The sequence below is a fragment of the Uloborus diversus genome, chromosome 1, assembly GCF_026930045.1.
Source record: "Uloborus diversus isolate 005 chromosome 1, Udiv.v.3.1, whole genome shotgun sequence".
NCBI lineage: Eukaryota > Metazoa > Arthropoda > Arachnida > Araneae > Uloboridae > Uloborus > Uloborus diversus.
The window spans coordinates 243,856,819-243,881,447 of NC_072731.1; the positions used below are offsets into that span (position 1 = coordinate 243,856,819).

Here is a 24,629-nt window from a genome sequence, read left to right on the forward strand (position 1 = left end):
CAAGGCTTAGCTCATGCACAACATGTCTCATATCTATTACATAAAGACGGTTTTACCTAACATTTTATTTTTTAAAGAAAGCTTAAAGCAGAGAGAGTTGCTAAAATTAGCGTCCCGCCAGCTCTCATAATCACGTTGCAACGACAACGCAGCGACGTCGAAGATTCGGCGATTCGCTCTTAGGAAACCAAGGCTTAGCTCATGCACAACATGTCTCATATCTATTACATAAAGACGGTTTTACCTAACATTTTAGTTTTTAAGGAAAGCTTAAAGCAGAGAGAGTTGCTAAAATTAGTGTCCCGCCAGCTCTCGTAATCACGTTGCAACGACAACGCAGCTATTGGTGAAATCTTAATGGATCGTTATTACGACAGTCGGTACTTTGTCGTTGCGACGCGTGTATGACAGCTAATGGCAGCAAATTTCAACAACAGCTATAAGCCTTGCATGAACTACACCGCCAATTCAGTCATTTCCAGCCGAGGACGGCAGTTTCGTGCTTATTAGCACTCATCAGCCCGGCATAGGAAAGTGACTGAGCTGGAGATGAAAAAACCTCTTATGGAAGCTAGGAGGGCCAAACTCGACTGGAAATGACTGAGCTGGCGGTGTAGTTCATATATTTTTGCTTTATCCCTGGCTAATGGGCGGTAATTTACTGAATATACCATGCCATGCCATCAATTTTCGAGTTGAACCGAACCATTGCTTCGGTCACTCGTCTGGTCTGTGCTAATTTTACATTAGCTACCAGTTTGTTTGGCCCTCTTGGCTTCCATAAGAGGTTTTCCATCTCCAGCTCAGTAACTTTCCTATGCCGGGCTGATGAGTGCTAATAAGCACGAAACTGCAGTCCTCGGCTGGAAATGGCTGAGCTGGCGGTGTAGTTCATGTATTTCTGCTTTATCCCTGGCTAATGGGCGGTAATTTACTGAATATAGCTATAAGCCTTCCTTGAAAACTAAGAGATTGTATAAAATCGTCTTTGTGTAATAAATATGCGACATGTAGTGCGCCAGCACTGTGTTTGCGAACGTATGTTACTATATGTAAATCTTGTTCATCATGATATGACAGACCAGCATGTTAAGTTTGTAAACTACCTTTTGGGACACACTGTATATACTAAATTTAATTATTAATTTAAAATGCTACTTAAAACTTAACAGTAATTGAAAGGCAATAGTTTACTTCGTCTTGGCTGAGACATTTTGGTCTGCTATTGGAATATCTTCAATCGTTGTGAGCCAAGGAGATTCTGTGACTTCCGTACGAATTGAAAAATCACTCTGTTGCTCAGATCTTTTTGCTTTCTGTGACTTATTCTAAAAAAATAAGAGGTTCAGGTACTGGTAATACAAAAAAGTCATTCAGCAGTGGTGTCCCTAGCATGGGTGGCACCCGGGGCGGTAATATGTGGTGTGACCCCACCCCCTACAGACTTTAAAGAAAAAAAAATGTAAACATGAAATTCATACAATTTTCAGAAACAACTATATTTGTGTTATAAATAAATTTTAAGTGGGCTAATGTTTAAAAAACAAATAAAAGTTGGGGGTCCGGGAGTTTATCCCAGGGCTGTGGAGTCGGACTGATTTTGGGGCAAAGGAGTTGGAATCGTACGAAAATATGCCGACTCCGACTCCGGGTTTCTTTTTTTTCTTCAATTTTCACTGACTCTCCTTGCATTTTTTTTAAAAAAAACTGACTACCAATTAATTTGATTACATGTATAAAGGCTTACTAATAAGAAAATAACTCATTGTGGCAACCAGCTGGCTTGATTGTTTATCGAACTTTCTGTAAGAGCTACCTACGCCGCCTCCTAGATTGCTTATTTTCGAACTTTATTTAACCGATAGCAACTGTCAGCAAACAGTTTTGTTAACAAACATTTTCTAAGTAATCACTTTCTAATAAAAATAATAAAATCTTTTTTACCTCGATCTCAGTTATAAAGTAGTAAAAGGAATGTATGTATCGCTTGAGCAAGTCATGAAACTTCTGAGGATGCTTGGTCAATTCAAAAAAGTATTGGCACGAAAACACAAATTCAAAAGATCTGATAAATTATAAATGTTTTTTTTTAATCTAAAGACTGTATCTAAGAAAGCTTGGTTATCACTGAAAAGTACAAAATAAAATTAGTACATGATTTATTGGTTACAACATTCAACTATTGTAGTTAATCCTAAAATCTTCATATTAAGGTTAATTCTGAAGCTGCCAATAAAATTAAAATTAAAAATTGAGCTCAGAAATGTTGGTATAGTAAAAGGTATTTGTACAAAGCTGTATACCTCCGCATTTTGTGTAAAATTTGCTCCAGACGTACATGTACCCGACCTCTCTCCACAATATAGTGCAATATTTTTGTTGAAATTTTTAAAATGAAATTTAAGATTTATTATTGAAGAAATTTTTCAGAATGAAATTATCTCATTTTTTAAAAACTCTGAAATTAAGTTGAGGTGTCACCCGGGACCGCCCCCTCTCAGGAAAAGTTTTTTGACTTAGCAAACAATTTTTTTGTCTCCTAAAACTATTTCTCTCACTCTTCTCTGTGCTTTCAAAAATTGAAAGCACAGGATTTGATCAAAAACTATTTATTAAACATTAAAGGGGAGCAAATTAATCCTTTTCATTTTTTATTAAATAGGATTTGTAAGTAATCTTACTATAGAAATCGCAACTATTGGATAATTTGATTTTCAAATTGAATTTCTAACGTTCTATTCATCATAGGTTTACAATAAAATACAACGCGAAAATTTCATAGAAAGGAACCAATATTTCAATCTCTGTTAATGATTTTCTCCCCTTCCCATAGGGGGGAGGGGTAATTTGGAAAAAAAAATAATAACCCGGAGTTGGACGTTTCAAAATCCTAGAGTCGGAGTCGGCCATTTTTCTTCCGAATCCGCAGCCCTGAGTTTATCCCCCGGAAAATTTTCAAATTTGTAGTCTTAAAAATGCATTTTAGCTTCATATTTTTCTAAAAATTTCAATTCCACTTAGGGTGTCACAACCCAGACGGGTTACACCCCCATTCAGTATCATAAAAATGTGGTAAATTTTGCCAGTTATAACCTTAAATATGCCTTGACTTGAAATGTTTGAATTTAATGATAAAGCTAAAGCAAGTTTTGGTTGAATCATTTTATTCATGTGATCGGTGAACAGATGAGAATTAATGTTTAAAGTAAAACTATAACAGAAACTAAATGTATTCAATAGCAAAATCAAGTGTAATTTTCGACAATATAAGTTTAGTCTGTGTACACGGAATATTGTGGGACGAATACTATACTGTGCACACGGAAAGGATAGACTGAAAGTTAAAAAACAGTTTTCCAGAAAGTTTACCACTGTGGGGCCATTTTTGGAAATTTTCTGTGGAATAAAAAAATAAACCAACAACCAACAGTATTCGCCTTTCCCTTCTGATTGATACCAATTTGTTCTTCTCGAAGCCAAACTAGTGACTGACGTCGCCAAATGACGTATTCCTCTGTTTATATTTAGTCTATCTTTCTTAAGAACGCAGTGCAGTATGATGGTCAAGTTTAATATAATCAATTTGCTAATCCCAATGTGTATAGATTGAGAAGTCTTGGTACAGAGTGAGAACAACCACTGTCAAAATAATCGGTACTGGGAAAAGTGGGCTTAAAGTTCTTGAAGAAGTTCTTGTTTCATGCTACGTGAAAGATGCGCATATGATTTTAAATTCATTTAATCATACTTGAATTACAATCAAAATTGGTTGTGTTTTCTCTATAAAAATATTGATTGGTGAAATATAAAGATTATTGGACTTAAGTAAATGTGATTTCTATTACTCAATAGGGCGCTGCTTCACATTAAGCCAAGGTTTCCTAGAAGTGAATCGCTGATCTTCGACGTCGCTCCTCGCCGTGACGCTGAAATCAAAGTCAAGTGGGTTCCGGCGTGGCCATTCAAGACGTCGATTTAGCTCGGGTGCGCATGCGCAGAAGAATCAAGCTTTCGCCTCGGCGAAGAGCGACGCCGACGCTCGGCGTATTCGCTCCTAGGAAATCAAGGCTTTAGTCGTTGTTGCACTGAACAGTTTACTGCTTCGTGGACAGATAGATTTCTATCACAAACTAAACTTGGTCCATATCTTGCATTGATTGTTCGTGCTTCAAGGTACATATACAGTAAAACGACAAGAATCCTAACGTTAAAAATCCGAAACGCCAAGAATCCGAACGTCAAAAATCCGAAACGCCAAAAATCTGAAAGGTCAAAAATCTGAAAATCCAAGAATCAGAACATCAAAAATCCGAAACACCAAGAATCCGAACGTCAAATATCCGAAACGCCAAGAATCAGATCGTCAAAAATCCGACTCACTCTCGTAAAGTTGAATCAATAGCAAAATAACTGAGTGCATCAAAAGTAAATAACAACGTTAAATCGCACAAATTGCAGAAAACTACAAACACCTGTTTTGGGGTCACAATGAACCCTTTTTTCAATGAAAAATTAGTGAGCTTATGGATAAAAGAAGAGTTATTTACTGTATTATAAAATTATATACATACATATCGTATTACCACCAGTGGTGCCCAACCTACGACCCGCTGGCAACATCCGGCCCCCGAAGTTGCTCCGTTGTTTTGTTTATTGACTACAAATTGAAAAGTATAAGTGATGACAATGTTATAAATTTTTGAAGCCAAATTTTCTGAAATTGGTTTCTGAAAAGCAGATAAATTTTATAAAAGAAGCATCTTATACATATAAAATCTGAGTATCTATCTATCTATCTATGTCCAAGCTTCTTCTCCCGAACGACAGTGAACTGACCATCGAACCAGGTATCGATGGATTCGTCATCTTCCCGTCTTCATGTTTGGCTATTTAACATAATCCTCCGATAATAATTAGCGGAGATATCAATTAAAAATTATTAATTATGACTCTTAGATTTCAAAATAAAATCCATATTTTTCGAAGGCTTTCCTCCATTCAAATTATTATTCAGTGCTTCAACTCAACTTTCCGGATGAACGCTTTTATTAAAATTTAGAGCGTGAAGAAAATCATCGAAAAGAAACATCTGTTGCAATTTTTTTTCTCGAATATAAAGAAATAAAATTAGGCTTTTGTTTTAAGGCTTTTCCTGTAATCAGGGTGTTTAAGTTGTTTACTTTTCGATTATTTTGCCGTAATCTGCAGCAAAATTTTGCTGTTTTTTTTCTTTTTTGTTCAAGCCTGATTGTTAAATACGCGTCACATGACATAACTTTCATTTTCGAGGAGGACCGTGCACGTCGTAAAGTAAATGAGTGATTTACAAGTTATTTGAGTTCTTTGAGGGTTTGTACCTGGAAAACGGATTGATGTAATTCTTGTACGACCATGTGGATAGAATCCATCCAAATATTTATCTGAGTGGTATGTTGCATTAATAAACACCCGGGCAACGCCGGGTAGTAAACTATTTTATGTAAAAAGCGGATTGTTATTGTGCATAAATATTTCCGATATAGTCTATCAGATGTAATTCAGTTTAACGTGAGTAAAGATTATAGTTGATAATGCATATATTTTCCCCTTTTGTGCTGACTGAAAATGTACTCATAACTTGTATCATTGATAACGATTATTAACGTTGATGAGGTGTTTTGGCAAAAATATGTTTTACTGGTGTTTTGCAAACCTTGCTTTACGCGCATTTATTTATTCCTTAACGCGTTAGAAACTAGTGTCAGTGTACTACAAAAGCATCAACTGGACTGCTCTTACATTTTTTAGGTAGCCCGTGCAACGCCGGGCACGCAGCTAGTCTTATACATATAAAATCTGAGTATCTATCTATCTATCTATCTATCTATCTATGTCCAAGCTTCTTCTCCCGAACGACAGTGAACTGACCATCGAACCAGGTATCGATGGATTCGTCATCTTCCCGTCTTCATGTTTGGCTATTTAACATAATCCTCCGATAATAATTAGCGGAGATATCAATTAAAAATTATTAATTATGACTTAGATTTCAAAATAAAATCCATATTTTTCGAAGGCTTTCCTCCATTCAAATTATTATTCAGTGCTTCAACTCAACTTTCCGGATGAACGCTTTTATTAAAATTTACAGCGTGAAGAAAATCATTGAGATGAAAGATCTGTTGCCATTTCTTTTTCTCGAATATGAACAGGTAAAATTCTTGTATACATATAAAATCTGAGTATCTATCTATCTATGTCCAAGCTTCTTCTCCCGAACGACAGTGAACTGACCATCGAACCAGATATCGATGGATTCGTCATCTTCCCGTCTTCATGTTTGGCTATTTAACATAATCCTCCGATAATAATTAGCGGAGATATCAATTAAAAATTATTAATTATGACTCTTAGATTTCAAAATAAAATCCATATTTTTCGAAGGCTTTCCTCCATTCAAATTATTATTCAGTGCTTCAACTCAACTTTCCGGATGAACGCTTTTATTAAAATTTACAGCGTGAAGAAAATCATTGAGATGAAAGATCTGTTGCCATTTCTTTTTCTCGAATATGAACAGGTAAAATTCTTGTTTTTGTTTTGAGGCTTTTCCTGTAATCAGGGGATTTAAATTGTTTACTTTTTTGGGGGGTTTTCCGCAATCTGCGGCAAAACTACACTGACTTTTTTTTTTTTTTTTGGTTCAAGCCTGAGTGTTGAACTCGCGTCACTTGACATAACTTTTATTTTTGAGGTGGACCGTGCAAAGCCGAGCGACGCAGCTAGTAGTAATTTAATAACAGAAATTATTGGCTTTTAATTTTTCTTCCCTTTTCCATATTTTCCTATGTTATTTAGAAATTTTTTAAAATATTTTTTGATATTTTATATGTGTTCTGACCCGCGAGAATCATTTAAATATGAGATGCGGCCTTCGGATAGAAAAAGGTTGGGTAACACTACTTCAAGTAGTTAAATGGCATACTGTTTCCTTTTACAGTATTTTCTTGATTATTTTCGAAAACAGGAGTGCCCACTGGGGGGGGGGGGGGATTATGGCGCAAGTTGCGCCATCAAAATTTCTGGGGGGATTTTTAAATTTTTTTATTTATTTAAGTTTTTTTATTGATTCATTTTTGATTCAAGTTATTTATTTTATTTTATTTTATTTTACTCTTTTATATTTCATTTCATTTATTTATTTAGTTTGTGTGTGTGTGTCATTTGTGTAGCACAGAACTTTTCTAATAAAACAATAACAATGATAATAATAATTAAAATAAATAATTTAAAAATATTTAAAAATAAATAATTAAACATGTTTAAAATAATAAAAAAGAGCTAGAAAATAAAAAATAAAAAAGGTAAAGAGGGTTGAGAAAATTTGGGGGGGGGGGAGAGAATTTGCGCCAATGCACTTGGGGGGGGGGGGGGGTTAGGTACCCCTGTTCGAAAATGGTTCCAACTAGCTTCGATTTTCTATACAGTAAACTCCCGATTATCTGCGGAATAGGATGGCACGGTCATCGCGGATAAGCGAATTCACGGATAATCGACAAAATAGGTAAAAACGATGTTAGTATATGCTATGGCTTAAAAATAACATTCGCATATTATAGCTAATACGATACAGTGTATGTAAAAAATGCATGTATAAGCTGAAAAAGAATCCTTCATTATTGCAAACGGATTACACATATACGCGAGCAAAGCGTGCAAACCGATTAACTGCAACAGGTCGAACATAGGCGGATTTAGGACTAAGTTCCTGGGGGGGGGCAGGATCTTTTCTGAGCAACATTTTAAATTCCCTCCCCCCATGTTTTGGTCTGTTTTCCTGTGATGAATAAGGCCATGCTTTACCTTTTTTTTGTGTGTGTCGTTTTTATTAATGTGTTTTCATGCTGTCCTTTTTGAATTGACCGTAAGAGGGGTGACTGGTGTCAAGAGTGACGCAGGGCTCCCTTTTAAGTAGGATATAGAATATCTCCAATTTTAGGGGGTCCGGGAGTTTCTCCCCCGGAGGATATTTTGTAAAATGTATATAAAAATCTGCATTTTGAAGCCTTATAAGGGTTAATTGGATAGACGAAAATCTCAGGAAAATATAGACAATTTTTTTTAAAAAAAGTTTTATGATTTAAATGTGCTTTGTGATGCAAGTTAATACTTTAAAAGAAATGGTGTACAGATTTAGAAAATAAGTAACATGAGAGTAACATACTACTTATTTGAACAATTCATAATTTATACACTTGATAAGAAATAAAATTGAAGCACACTTTGCTTAGGAGTTTCAAAGACTTGTCTAACTATTTTCAAGGTTTGGTTGTTTAGATTGGGTGTTTTGGCACAAGAGCCCTAGTAGGTTATACTGCGCCAATTCTTTTCAAGGATTTTAGAACATTTAATAATTTAAAGCAACTCATTTGCACTTTCCAGTCTCTGAAATTGAGTACTAGGTTATACAGTTGTACAGTATTGTTCAAACTTCGTGAAAAAAACAGTTATTTTAAGTTTAAAAAGAAATAAACTATAGAACTCTCATTACAATAACCTTTTTTTAAATTATAAGCAGCGCAAAAAACGAAAAGGATTGGAGGTAGTGTATCGTTTTTTTCCTGGGCTAAACAGATTAACAATATGCAGTAGAAGCAAGATAAAAGCAATCAATACAAAATTTTTTTCCAAAATACTGCATTCGGGATTAAATAAATAGCAAGATATGAAACATGTGTGTCAGAAAAATTTATTTCAAGCAATATGTTACAAGCATAAGAACCATGATTTTTACTTTTTTGATGTAGGATGTAGCAAGGAGTTGAATTTGACATATTTTTGCATTCCTCCCCCTATCATTTGTTAGAAATTTTAAAATTTAAGGTTTGTAGCCACACGTTTCCAAATATTCAAGGCTTTCAAGCTCTTGAAAATGAAATTAGTTTTTTCAAGTACTTTCCATTTTTTGAGGAGCGAATGATGCATTTTTTTTTTGTGAGTTACGGGCCCACTTCAAAGTAGTGGCCCTAAGCTATAGCTTGTTTATCTTATAGGCAAATCCTTCCCTGAATGTAATTCACTCTTACCTGCAGATTTGTAATTTTTACGAAAATTCGTCAGTTTTTACAGTTAAAGGATTTTTACAATTTTACCAATCTGAACATGTGAATTCAGAAGGTTCTTCAAAATCTTTCGTCTGTAACAACACAAAATATCTAGTTTTTGAAATCATGCAAATTGAAAATAAACATCCTGAAAAGAAAGAAAACAAATTATAACGAGTAGATCGTTCTGTTAGTGAAAGTGGGGGAGGAGGGTTTCCTTTGTTTTAGGTTCTAATTTGTAAAAATAATCGTCAATTATTATAAGTGTTGCAGCTGAATGCATAGCTCGTTTAGCCTATATTTCCATTTATATACTTGCCCAAATGGTTTTCAGTCAAATAGTGAATTTAGACATATTTTCAGCACCCCAGTGACAGCTGTACTATTTGTATTTAATGTTTTTTTTTTTTCTCCCTTCAGAAAAGGACATCTCTTCATTTTCAACTATTCAAAAAAAAATTTTTTTTTGGTCTTAAGATTTTGGAAGATGTAATGTTACTACATGAAGTCCTCCCAAAACTGGAGGGCATTGCTCTCTATGCCCCCCCCCTCCTATAAATTCACCCATGCCCTGCTGAACTATTCAACAAAAAAAAAATAATAATTTTTTAAAAATTTTTTGTAAGATGTGTTGTTACTACATAAAGTCCTCCCAACACTGGGGGGGGCATTGCCCCCCTCTGCCCCCCCATAAATCCGCCCATGACTAGGTTACATCAAAAATATGTTTTACAAGATTGGTCCGGTCACTCGTTCGTAAGTAGAGTCGATTTAAAATTCAGTAAATAGGGTAAATCTAAAAAGGAGTAAATTGTGAAAATCTGAAGCAGTAACAGATCTAAAAATCAGGTTTCAATGTCTGAGATTTCAGTAACATTGGAAAATTTGGTGTCATTGGAAGGGAAGAAATAAGAATGTTAAAACAGAATTCGCACTTGTTAATTTAAAACGTGTGTTTGTATCTACATTGAGTTAATCGTCGCCAAATCTTTTTTTTTTTTTTAATTTTTTCTTTAGTGTGAAACGCCACGGATAATCCACCTCGCGGACAATCGAAAGTTAACTGTTACTATAAATACATATTTTTTTTTTAAAAATACTTACTGACAACTTTTGTGTCGAAGTCAAAGTTGTTAGTCCAAGTAATTCATCGATATTTTGAGCTTGCTTCTTTTCAATTGGCACATTAATAGAAGAATTTTTACGAACGTAAATCCGACTTTGTTCCTGAAAATCGAATCGAATTTTTATTAACAACATTAAAAAAAAATGAATTAATTGAACACTTATTCAGGGCAAGATAGAATATGCATTATAAAAAAATTTTTGTAGGATTTTACTTCCACCAGTCCAAAATTTAAAATACTATATTCAGGGCCGATCAATAGTTTTAGAGAAAACTGCCAGGTGCATCACATGACTTCCTTTTGCTCCAATTTAATGATAATAACGCCTTGGAGTAAGCAAGGAAACACTAAATATTTTCACCCGTAGTTTTTTGCGAACCGAAAAAAAAACGCATTACACAGATTTATTTCTCTATTACTCGTAATTTTAATGTGATTCAACAGTTTACTCTCTAAATATCACCAACAGTGGCCAAATTGAAACAGATTAAAAAAAAAAAACGCCAAGTTGGCGACAAAACTTGGTGACCAAAAGACTGACGATATATCGCCAAGTGACAGCCAAATTATAGCACCACTTGTGTTTACATCGAAATTAACAATGATTCCCCCCCCCAAAAGGAGCAAAAGACCCCTTTAGAAACACCCGAATGCAACCAAAAGGGGAGGTGCACAACTAGAACCCACTAGGAGTCTACGTACCAAATTTCAACTTTCTAGGACTTCACGTTCTTAAGTTATGCGACATACATACGCACATGCATGCATACATACGTACATACAGACGTCACGAGAAAATTCGTTGTAATTAACTCGGGAATCGTCAAAATGGATATTTCGCGTGTTTACACGTTCTTAGGCACTTATCCACGTGTGGTCGAGTCGAAAAAAAACTCAGTATTCATTCGGGGGTGAGCAAAATGAAAATTAAGGTCGATTTTTGAGTGCAAATCTTTTCGCGAATACAATACTTCCTTTTTTGTAAAAGGAAGTAAAAATGACGCCGTATCCAGTATGCGAGAAAAAAGGCCTTTCATGGAACCATGAACATTGGTATAGTAGTCTCCGTTTTATATGTAGCGTGGGTTAGGTTATCATTCGCTTATTGTTATCAAAATTACATCTGTTACAGTTTTCTCTATTTATCTATGCGCTAAAATTTTCGCTTTATGTGATCATCGTTTAATGTTCTCAAATTCCGAATCAGGATTAGGTTTCTGCTGAAACGATGCTGCTATGCCCAGGGTTGCCCCCTAGGTGCGAGGATGTTTCTTCCCAAACACCACGGGAGTCCCCAAATCGAAAGTCCCCTAAAAAAGAGAAGCCCCCTAAAACAGCTTCCCCCTCCCCCCCCAAAAAAAAAAGCAATGACGCAATCTGCGGCATGATCCCGCATCCGTAGGTGAGCACCCCTACTTTCTCCTACTCAAGGTCTTTCAAAAAGAAAAAAAAAAGTTGACCAAGGGGGGGGGGGGGAATGATAAAAAGTCCTTTATATATGACATCTCAATGGGATCATGGATGGGAATTAATTAATCAAATATTCCTATATATTCTACATTAACGTGCTCAGAAGTTTGCCAGATGTTCAACGGAAAATACTTGGATTAGGGAATTAATGAGTTTGATGAAGAATGTTTTGGTGTTGAACCACCTCCTACAAATGCGGAAATGAGGAATGTATTGAAAGTGTTGAAAATTGTTTGGATGGAACAAGCATGACTTAAAAAATAATAATGCAGAAAAAATGCATAAAAAGCAATGAAAATCCAGCACACAACAGCTCCTGGGATTAATAAGAATTTTGACATCATGAATTGAAATCATGTTTTTTGCAATCACGAATTGCGATAAGACCCGGACTCATTTGGTTTCTTGTTTCTACAAAAGACTCCTATCGCAATCCTAATGGCGGAAAACATGGTTTGAATTCAAGATGTCAAAATTCAAATGAATGCCAAGGGTTGGATACCAGATGTCTAAAGAGGACTGTGTAAAGTCGAGAGGGTCAGGTATAAATAAAATTGATTACGAAGGACATGGACGCCCCCGCCCAGAAGGAAGGATATGCTTGTGGAGTCCTGTGGACCAGAGGAGTTTGCAATACTATAAGCATATAAAAATAAAATCAAAGGAACATCAACTACTATCACGTGAGAGCAATAAGCGGTTCTTGAATGCAAATATTTGGGGATTTTTATGTGGTCCTTTTTTCAATGTCAATGCAACACGCTGTATAAAGTATGGGCATGATCAGGATATACTCTAATCTATATTGAAACAAATTATAAGTTCAGAAATTTTAATGGCAACATTCGTATTAATTGTTTCTACATCTTTTTCTCGTATACTTCGCTAATTAAGGCCTTCCAGAAGCTTTGTTTCACCTGCTGGAGGTCGTGGGTTCGACTCCCACCATTGCCCTAGGTGTTTTTTTCTACTATTGATGTTGTAAATCTCTCTTGTGTTTTCCCGGAGGTAAAGACGCATAACGCGTGGTCCTCTGTGTATGTGAAGCTGATGAATATCTTCTTTATCTTTACTAATAATAAAGCTCAAAGTCTCTCTGTCTGGAGGATGTCTGTAGGATGTCTGGATCTCTGTGACGCGCATAGCGCCTAGACTGTTTGGCCGATTTCCATGAAATTTGGCACAAAGTTAGTTTGTAGCATGGGGTGTGCACCTCGAAGCGATTTTTCAAAAATTTGATTTTGTTCTTTTTCTATTTCAATTTTAAGAACATTTTCCGGAGCAAAATCATCATAAGATGAACGAGTAAATTACGAAATTATCATGACGTGGAATGAGAGAGCGAGTGAACACATCGAATTGGCAAGAAATTCGTCATCCATTATTTGTAAATATACAGGCGAACCAAAAGACCTTTTAATTTTCAACTACGGGCAAAGCCGTGCGGGTACCACTAGTTATAAATAAAAACAAATAATACCTTGCTACTTGTTTTCTCTTCATCACCGGCCACAGAAAAAGGAGCTGTTTTCTCCAATGAGCGTTCTTGGGAGTAAGTCTCGGCCTCTAACTTATGTTTCAAAATCATGTGTCTGTTTAATGCGATGGTCAAGTCGGCAATGTCGCCCAAAGCCCAAACATATCTGCTTTTTAAGTCGTCGTAATTGTCGGCAATCGATTGAATCTGGTCGAGCATAACCTGTGCTCTGTCCTGTAAATTCAAAAGAAAGTATCAAGAATTAATATTTTATTATCACTGAAAATTTTACGTTTTACCGTCAGTAGAGTTTTTAAGGCTCTATGGCAGGCAGGGGTCTGCACAGGGGCGGGGGGAGGGGACAACTGTTGTCTTGGGCCCGATATTTTTTAAATGAGGGTGAAATGTATGTAAGGACGTAGGGGTAAACAATATGGAGGGGGCCCGAAAAAGTCATTTGTGACGGTCCCCAAAATTTCTGTGCACGCCCCTGACGGCAGGGCTTCCCAAACTGCGGTCGCCGACTCCTTGGGGTTTCGCCGATCTTTATCAGGGGTCCGCGGCAAACTTCGAAGAAAACGAGCTGATGTGTGCATCACATGACTTCCTTTTACTCCAATTTCATGTCATTTTCTCATTATTGGCAGTTTTAATGTGATTTGATAGTTTACTCTCTAAATATCACCAACAGTAGCCAAATTAAAACCAGATTAAAAAAAAAAACTTTAAAAAAAATCGGCAAATTTGTCGCCAAGTTGACGACAGAACTTGACGACCAAAAGACTGGCGATATATCACCAAGTATCCGCCAAATTATAACACCACTTGAGCTTACATCGAAACTAACAATGATTTCCCCCCAAAAAGGGGCAAAAGACCCCCTTCGAAGCATATGAATGCAACCAAAAAAAGAAGACGCACACCTAGACCCCACTAGAAGTCTATGTACCAAATTTCAACTTTCTAGGAATTGTAAGAACGGAATGACCGTTCCGTTCTTATATACACACATACGCACATACATACGTACATACAGACGTCGGGAGAAAATTCGTTGTAATTAACTCGGGGATCGTCAAAATGGATATTTCGAGTGTCTGTACGTTCCTGGGCACATATCCACGTGTGGTCAGGTTGAAAAAAAACTCAACATTCATTTGGGGGTGAGCAAGATGGAAGTTAAGGCCGATTTTTGGGTAAATTTTTTTCGCGAATACAATACTTCCTTTTTTGCAAAAAAAAGTAAAAATATTTGGAAAACGCTAAATGTGACATTTAAATAATGGCTTTTGCATTTGAGGCAGTGAGAAGCAAAGGGATGCAAGTGGCGAAATTAAAAATTTGGAGATAACCAGTACCAATGGTTGGTGAACCTCTCCTCTGTCCAGGGGCAAGAGATGGTACTAGTAGCCATGGTAGGTGCTGCTATACAGCATGATTTAGAAAAAAAAAAAAATCAATGAAGCCTATCAAGGATGTTATCTTTAAACGCGTTTTACTCAAAACTTGAAAATGTTCACTTATACATTCCTTTGTTTCTCACTGCCTCATTTGAAAACAGAATTTTCACCTTCGAAGTATGTCCGTTGAGTGAGCACTTCTGCCCGATATCTCGAGATGCAATGCTGTAAGATCATGCGTAAGTGATTGAATCGTTTTCTGCTTCGACAATTCGCGCAGTCTATCTTCATATGAATATGAATGTGTTATATATGTTACCGTTAAAGTGTGAAATCCGTTATTTTATAGAATACCTAGTTACTTCATGGAATAACTGATCTTGTCCGTTCAAGTGTAAAACTCTTGTATTTCATGGCTTAACTCGTTATTTCATAGAATAACGATCTGAAGCCCGTTAAAGTGTAAAATAATCCATATCATATATTTTGCATGAAAAATACATTTACTTTCCACCCCCTACTGCATTTATAAAATATTCCAGGCCATAGGGAGAGAACTTGTTCAGCGTGTTGGCACAATGTTTTTGTTTTAGAAATAATGTTCTTTGTAATTCCAAGTGTCATTTTAGTAATTCTTGTTGTAACAAATGGTTTTATGGTACGTTTCCATAAATAACATTTGCTGCATAAATTAGATAAATTGCTTCTTTTTCATTTTGATTGTCTATCATTAGTTTATTTATAAAATACCTAGTTATTTCATTTTAGATAAACTGTTTATTTTACACTTTAACTGTCTCTCATTAATTAATTTATAGAATACCTAGTTATTTCGTAGAATAACTAGCTAAAGTGTCAAATTAATAACATATTACACACTTTAACGGGCACGATCAATTATTTCATGGAATAACTAGGTATTCTATAAAATAACTGCATTATATACTTTAACGGTAACATATACACTTCAGACTGCGTCTTAAAACCTACATTTCAGGGCAGTTACCCTAACTTTTGGCTTTGCCTCGGAAACAAAAAATAAGAACCGCTCGTTGTGAAAGTATACTGTTTTCCTTTAAAAATGTCAGTCTGTAGTTACACGTGGAATTGTCGAATTATAATTTATTTAACTTAAAAAATGATCATAGATTTTCCAAATCCCCATTTCGTTTAGTCTACTACGCGACCACTAAATAGGTAACAAAATGTATTTTGAAGCATAGCAAAACCACACTGTAAAAAATTTGTGTAAACTTACTCCCAGCATTCTGCACTTGGTGTAACTTTATTCCGGCGGCTAGCTTCCCCCGTAGCAATGGAGTAACTTAACTGATAAAACAGGTATAACGTTATGAGCGATGCATAACGTTACACCAGTTTCATCAGTCAAGTTACTCCATTCCTATGGAGGCAGCTAGCTGCCACCGCTTTTACAGAGTAAAGCAGGGGTAGGAGTTGTCCTAAAAATCCTAAAACTCCTAAAATTTAAAATTTTGATTTTTGTCCTAAAATTCCTAAAATATTCACTATTTTATTCCCTCTCCTATATTTATCCTACTGGTATGTGGTATATATTTTTACTTCATAATGTGTTACTGTGTTGAAGAATAAATGATTGAATGCATTATGTTGTAGTTTTCAAGGTTGAATTTGAAACGTTTTATCATCCACTACGAAAATAGAGCTTATAAATTACATTGCATTAAAAAAAAAAATTGATATTTGTTGTCCTAAAAATGTCCTAAAATTTTATCAAAATTGTGTCCCAAAATCTTTGAAATCCCCACTCTGACCCCTGGCAGTAAGGTTGCACATTTTTTTTTTTAGCGCAAAGATATTTTAGGTTGCAATCTTGGATGTTCGCATAAAAACTTCACGTATTTTTACAAATTTTGACTTCATAGTACAAAACGAATATCGATTTAAACAAACCTTTAAATTACCTCACTATGTTTACTACCGTTTAAACGTTGAAAGGGAGGAAATATGAACAATTCAATATTAAATGCTAACTCCAACATCGCCAGTTCGTTTAGCTACGTTCGTTAGCGTACGGTAACTAAATAGGTAACAAAATGTATTTTGAATAATTACTGCAAAACTCCAATATTTCGATTTGCAATCTTGGATGTTCGCATAAAAACGAATTTTTTTTTATCATATGTTTATTTTTTAGAAATTTTCATTTCATAGTTCAAAACAAATATTAAATTAAACAAAACTTTAAAATTACCTCATAGCGTTTACTACTGTCATTCGTCAAAAGAGCGGAAACAGAGTTTGCTCTCGACTTGTGGCGCAATGCCTTCCTGTTCTTCTTATCAACTGAAAGCAAGAAAAAGAAAAAATCTTGTACGAGCACTAGCACACATTCTATGCTTCCATAATCCAGTGGCGTCGCTACGGGGGGAGGGGCTGTCCGCCCCGGAATCACCCGCCTGGGTGGTGATACTTGAAGTGCGGAATTACAAGTTTTTGAAAAATATGACGCAAAAACGCATTTTTAAGACTACAAATTTGAAAATTTTCCGGGGGAGATTCCCCCACACTTTCATTTGTTTTTCTTTTTTGTACAATTGCCCACTTGAAATTTCGATTTGCACAAATGTAGTTGTTTCTGAAAATTGCATAAATTTCATGTTTACAAAATAATAATAATAATAATAATAATAATAATAATAATAATTTTTTGTGTTTTTAGGAGCGGGGGGGGGGGGGTGACACCCCAAATTTCCGCTCAGGGTGTCACCTATGCTAGGTACGCCACTGCATAATGGCCACTGTAAATTTTAGTCATTTTTCGAATGTCTAAAAAATACCAATATATCCTCAAACTTCAGATAGTTAAATAACTGCTAAGGTCTGTGGTTTAATTAAGGATTTGTCTCGAAGAATGACCGAGATGAGCAACAATTTGAAAAAAAAAACTTTTAGAAAACCTCCCTGTGAAAAGTAACACATTAAGTGAGTTTAACGGTGGCATATCACCTGATTATAATATTAAATCACTTTTAAATAAAAATGAAAAAAAAAAAAAAAAAAAAAGACCGCCTTCAAAAACACCTAGGAACTAAAGAGCAAAAAATAACTAATTACACTTACATACTATTTCCTACCCAAACCTAGAAATGAAATTTATTTTATGATTCCAGTACAAAAATCAACTGAACTAAACGCCCAATTATAATATAAACACTAAATTTAATTACTATGCGATGAATTATTTTAAATACCTAATTAGATACGATCTCTTGATTTTTAATAACCTTTTGAAGTCGGGGCTCGGGCTTCCTATAATTACTACCTAACGTAACTGACAACCCACTGAATCCTGAATTAAACACTAATTTATCTAAGCACGAAATTAGACTTTAAAACTAAATTTATACAGTTACGATTTTCTTTTGATTACGTTTTTAACATTTTCGGGGTCCTTTTGTCAAACGTAAATTTTTTTTTCAGGCGCAATTTAGACCCTTATCGATTTATGTGGTGGAGACCCCTCCCAACTGCGACAGTTGCGACATGGTAAATCCGCCACTGCAGAAATGAATAAAACATTTAAGAGCAGTTGATAACTAAGAACTATACCCGACTGTCCCAGTAGAGCATGTATTTCAGTGTCTAAATGTTGGCAGTAGACATTAAGAGTTGTAAACTCGTGCATCAAGTTGGCGAGCAAGTTCTTCACAGGATCCTTTTCAGACATGGGTGAAAAATTACAACATCTATATCAAGGTGCGCTTTACACGACTGAAATTCACACGTATATATACACTTTTAAATACTACAACAATACTGATCCATGTAAAGAGTGACTTGATAATATCAAAAATCTAACAATGAATAGGTTTCTAGATGTAATTGAGTTTCTTTTGAGTGTAACAATGAAGTGTAATTGTTCCGACATAATACACTAAAATTTGGATTGCAAATAAAAAACAACAAAGAAAAATTTAATTTTGGCCCATAATGGGGTTGTTTTCTTTAGTCAAAAGTACTACTTTTAGTCACTGAAATCGATAGAATGAGAAAAAAAAAATAACATGGACCCAGAAAATACTTTCATTTTCCGAACAGTTATTTTTTAGTTAATTTTTTAAAATGTCCGAATTTTCAAACAAGGCGTGGTCTAGATGACGTCACAAATGATGCACTTTGGTGCATCTTTCTACCAGGTTTCCACGTTATGATAATCAAGAAGCGAATTAAAATTGTGCTCTCTGCTTGCTATCAACCCTATCGTTGCCAATACAGAAGAGTAAAGATGCGAATTAAATATTTTTCTCCGTGTATGGCAACACTAAATGGCATTTCATCATTTGTGATGTCACACGACAGAAACGTAAACAATGAAAGCGCACCGATTTAAGTAAGTTTTTAAAAATATTAAACTTGAATAAATTATTTAAAAAATGGTGCGATCCTATATTTTTAAGCATGCTCTTTCAGAAAAAAAAATACTTTTAAAATTTTGGAAACGACCCCATTATCGTCTACTAGAACACATTACTTCAACTAAGGTCATTTTGTCTGGGAACAAAATCACAAAAAGTATTATGGTTCAGGTTGGATTGGATTTATTTATACGCCTCGTCTAGAGTGCAGAATAATTGAAAATTAAAATAATAATTGTTAATAAAAAACGTAAATAAATAAACAAATAAGTTATGAAATGAATTGTTTGATTCTTTTAATTCGTGTCATTGAGGAAAAAAAAGAACTAAAGGTTTGCTTTTACTCAAGATCACACTGAAGACTGCTGAATATCTTTTGTCAGCTCTTAAACTCAGTGCAATTGAAAATAATTTTTAGAATTTAAGCGCAGTAAAAAAAAAAAAAAGTGAGAATGGGATCGTTTCCAAAATTTTAGAAGTACTTTTTTCTGAAAGAGCATGCTTAAAAACATAGGATCTGACCATTTTTTAAATAATTTGCTTAAGTTTCATATTAAAAAAAAAAAAAAAAAAAACTTAAATCGGCGTGCTTTCAATGTTTATGCTTCTGTCCGATGACATCACGAGTGATGAAATGCCATTCTGTGTTGCCATTCTCAGTGCAAAATATTTAATTCGCATCTTTACTCACATGTATTGGCAACGATAGGGTTGATAGCAAGCGTAGAGCGCAATTTTAATTCACTTCTTGATTATCATAATGTGAAATCACGGTAGAAAGATGCGCCAAAGTGCATCATTTGTGATGTCATCAAGACCACGCCTTGTTTCAAAAATCGGACATTTTAAAAAATTAAAAAATAACTGTTGGGAAAATGAAAGTATTTTCTGGGTGCATGTAATTTTTTTTGCTCATTCTATCCATTTCAATTACTAAAAGTAGTTCTTTTGACTGAAGGAAACCACCCGATTCGGCAAGATCAAAATACTGTAACGGATTCGGGCGCGACTTCCACTTTCTTGAAATGAAGACACAGTTCTTGATAAAAACACAGGAAATTTATTTACACTATGTACAGGAAGGATCGTCAACAACTGCTAAATTATTCATCAGCAATTAAGCAATTATCACACAACACCGTAAACTCAACGTTTACACACGTATTTACTTCCAAATACGAAAACAACACAGCGAAATGCCTCGCTATAAACAGAGCAAATACGCTCTCAGTTCGAAATCTTAATCGAAACTAACTGTTTATCCATCGCTAACGGCTTATATACACACCGAAAAGAAATCTCTCAAATATTCCAGAAAATGCTACAACGTTCTACAACTACACTTTCATTGATAAAATCAGTGAATGAAATAAGAAAAAAAGAATAGGGGGTTGTATACTTTAGCCATATGTTAAGGGGTTGTATATTCATTACGGGAAACTATTTACAGGTTACGTTACTACAATCATTACTATTTACAGAATTTGTAACATTGCCCCCTTCCCAAGGACTGCACGTCCCGGGCAGTACAATCCCCAGAAAGGGTGCAAACTTCTATCACAAGTTCACAAATACACACATTAAATAATAACCAATAATGCATAGGAAACACAATAATAACAAGAAATATTACTAAACATTAAAAGCAAAAAAAAAAAATCTACAACTTTTATGTTATCAACCATGGTTGTTTACGTAATACTCATGAACTATGGCCATAGTATGGGGCTAACCGATCATAATGTACAACCCTAGGTTTTGCATTAGGTGATTTTTGGATCCTCACTACGACGTCATTCAGTCGGTTAAGGACTTTGTAGGGTCCATCCCAATGCGACTGCAATTTGGGTGAAAGACCTTTCCGTCGGATGGGATTCCATAACCAAACCTTGTCGCCTTCGTTGAATTCATGTCCAGTAGACCTTGTGTCGTATCGGGTCTTCATCTTCTCCGCCGCGATGTTGATTCGCTCTCGTGCGAAGTTATGAACGTCTTCCAACCGGGCCTGGAGATCCTGGATGTATTCCTCAGGCGATGCAGGCGCATCCGGAGGACGACCGAAGACGAGATCACAAGGTAGCCGAAGCTCTCGCCCGAAGAGCATCTGAGATGGGGCAAATCCGGTAGTCTCGTGGACAGCACTGCGGTAGGCCAGCAGGAACAAAGGTAGCTTCTTGTCCCAATCCTGTTGATTTCTGGATACCATAAGCGAGAGATTATTCAGGATTGTGCGGTTAAATCTCTCCACCATGCCGTCCGATTGTGGGTGTAGTGGTGTTGTCCTAGTTTTCTCAATTCCGAAAATTTGACATAGGCCCTTAAACACAGCAGAGATGAAATTCCTCCCTTGATCGGAATGAATCTGCAAAGGTGTTCCATGTCTCGAGATCCAATGTTGGACTCGAGTCTCCGCTACGGTGGTAGCTTCTTGATCTGGAACGGGATACGCTTCGGGCCATTTGGTGAAATAGTCGATGGAAACAAGAATGTATTTGTTCCCATCAGCAGTTCTTGGTAGAGGACTCAGGATGTCGATCCCAATTCGTTCGAAAGGAGCTCCAACGTTGTACAGATGTAGCTTCCCTCTGCTTCTTTTCTTCGGTCCTTTACGAGCAGCACAGGCGTCACAAGAATGGCACCACTTCTCCACGTCATCCTTCGCCTTGCTCCAGAAGAAGCGCTCCCGAACTTTATTGAGGGTTTTCAACACACCAAAATGTCCTCCAGTCGCACTACTATGTATTTCTTTCAGAACATCTTAAATCCTTGATCGGGGAAGTAGTAACTGCCACCTAGACGTTTTGCCGTCATCAGATCCCCATTTTCGGTACAGTACGCCGTTCCGTAAATGGAGTGAATTCCATAAAGCCCAGTATCTTTTTGTTGCAGGACTAAAGATGGAAACGTCCTGCCAGCTAGGTCGCCGACTGTCACTCTCCATGAACTCCAAAATTGGTTTTATGTCGGGGTCTTCAAATTGATCTTTTCGAACTTGGTCGTCACTCCATGGATCAGGTTCTGATGATGTTGGGGTCACTGTCACCTGATAGGCAGTAGGGCTAGTCGTTCCATACTGTTTCTCGATTCGGGAACAATAATTGCAGTTCTCAGGACAGGGTCTCCTTGATAAAGCGTCTGCATTACCGTGAGACAACCCTTTTCGGTGCTTGATCTCCATGTCATATTCCTGGAGCCGCTGTATCCACCTGGCTATCTGGCCTTCTGGATTCTTGAAGTTCAAAAGCCAAGTTAACGAGGCATGATCTGTCCGAAGCAGAAATTTTCGGCCGTAGAGGTAATGATGGAAATGTTCTACAGCTTTCACTATGGCCAGTAACTCCTTTCTGGTGACGCAGTAATTTCGCTCCGACTTTGATAAGCATTTGCTCCAGTAAGCGATGACATGTTCATTTCCGTCAATTTCTTGGGATAAAACAGCTCCGATGCCCTCGTTGCTCGCATCCAGTGTCCAGGATGAAGGATTTTTCAGGCTGAGGATAGGCGAGGATAGGCGTTGATGTTAAAGCCTCCTTCAGTCGTAGAAATGCATCTTCGCATTCCTTGGACCATTCAAACTTTTGCTTGCTCTCCGTCAGCTTATGCAAAGGTCGTGCCATGTTGGAAAAACCCTTTACAAACTTCCTGTAGTACGTGCAGAGCCCCGGGAAACTTCGCAGCTGAGGGATATTTTCGGGACGACTCCAACTCTTGACCGCAGATACCTTTTCTGGATCGGTTTGTACACTTTTAGAAGAGATGATGTGACCAAGATAGTTCACTTCCCGGCGGAACAAATTACATTTGGACGGGCTTAACTTCAGATTGGCTTCCTTAAGCTTTTGCAGCACCTTCCTAAGATTTGCCAGATGTTCTTCGAAACTGCGTCCCACGATGATGATATCGTCTAAGTAGACCAGACAGGATTCGTAGGAAAATCCTTTTAACACTGTCTCCATAAGACGCTCGAACGTAGCTGGTGCATTGCAGAGGCCGAATGGCATCACTTTGAACTGCCATAAGCCTTGTCCAGTTGTAAACGCTGTCTTCTCTCGGTCCTCAGGGTGTATCTCAACCTGCCAGTAGCCGCTCTTCAAGTCCAGGGTCGAAAACCACTTGTGTCCGGAAAGAGTGTCCAAGGTGTCGTCTATCCGTGGAAGAGGGTAACTGTCTTTCTTGGTGATTTCATTCAGCCGTCGGTAATCGACACAAAATCTGGTGGAGCCATCTTGCTTTCGGACTAAGACGATGGGAGAGGCCCAAGGACTGCATGACTGTTCGATTACATCATTCTCCTTCATCTCTTTCAGGAGGATCTCAACTTCTTCCTTCTTGGCGAACGGTAGTCGTCTTGGATGCTGTTTAATAGGGAGTTGTTCTCCAGTGTAGATCCTATGCTGCGTTTAATTCGTCCTGCCCACATCCTCCGATGTAGATGAAAACAGATGCTTGAAGTCCTCCACCAATTGTTCCGCAGCAGTTCTTTGATCTTTCGATAATGGCGCACTCCCAATTAACTTCGATGTCAAGGACTCAGAAGACACAGTCTCAGGGGAATTGATTCTTCTAATGATGCAGTTTACGGGAGTACAAGTTGCTAACACTTCGCCTTTCCGGATATTCCTTGGCCTTTCACTCACGTTGGCAACTCTCACAGGAATTACATCCTTAGAAAGGTCCACAAGCGTAGATGCTACCAGCACTCCTTTTAGGTTATTGTTTAGGTTAGGGTACTCGATGAGGCCGAATCTAAAGCTGTTGTTTTCTTCAATGGAGCCAGGTATCAATGATTCTGACCTTGAGGGAATCGATAAATCTGTTTGGGCTATTATTTGATGAGCTGATTTTACATCATTTTCTGCGTTGAAGATGGCTATGTCTTCTCTCATCGAGTGCAGTTTATTAGTCTTGAAATCCAGGGTGAAGTCGTATTTCTTTAAAAAGTCCAACCCGAGAATGAAGGGGTCCGTGGTATCCGCGACGAATGCCGTATGATGGTAGGTGGCATTCCCAAAAACTATTTCCAAGACCACTTTGCTTTCAATCTCGATTTTGTCACCTGTCACAGTCTGGAGACTTGCGCGTGGCGATGTCCACAACAGTTTCAATCCAAATTCACGAGCCACATCTGTCCTAACGAGTGTCACATTGGCTCCAGTGTCGACAATCAGTTTGCAAGGATTCCCATTTACATGTGCGTAAATGAAAAGTCCATCACTGCCACTACTAGAAGAGGAAATCTGCAGAGCTCTGGTGGTGTTGATTTCCTTCCCTCGCGTAGCTTGGCGAACCGGACAACTCCTTCGCAGGTGTCCTTCACTACCGCATTTCCAGCACTTCTGCTCTTGTTTCTTTTGGGCTGTTATGCTGCTCAAATGTCTTGCCTAGTCACCGAGTTGTCTCTCAAGTTCAGCGAGGTGGGACGACCTGGAATCAGACTCATCAGCTTGAGTCCGGATTAAATGGCGATCCACACGGGTTGCTTCTTGGGCGGCCTCGTATCTCATCGCATATACCAAAGCGGATTTCAGGTCGTTTACATTCGCCATCCGGAGGGCCTTCTGGATTTCCGGATCTCGAACCCCGTCGATGTAATAGTTTTGTGCCAGGTTGTCTCGAACATCCGCAGGACAGTCGCAAAAAGCAAGATGCGACAGTCTCTCGACGTCCGCCGCTAG

At 37.1% G+C, this 24,629-nt stretch overlaps 1 protein-coding gene across 1 annotated transcript; it reads right to left on the reverse strand.

The window, feature by feature from the left end:
• Window positions 1–1,190: 1,190 nt before the first annotated feature.
• LOC129219704 (uncharacterized) lies at window positions 1,191–16,863 on the reverse strand. The gene is made up of 4 exons (XM_054853991.1): window positions 16,791–16,863; window positions 13,161–13,391; window positions 10,188–10,310; window positions 1,191–1,328 (listed from the first exon to the last, which is right to left on the reverse strand). Exons 2-4 carry the CDS (start codon window positions 13,374–13,376, stop codon window positions 1,191–1,193), a joined length of 477 nt encoding a protein of 158 aa, XP_054709966.1. The 5' UTR covers window positions 13,377–13,391; window positions 16,791–16,863.
• Between the last annotated feature and the right edge of the window lie 7,766 nt (window positions 16,864–24,629).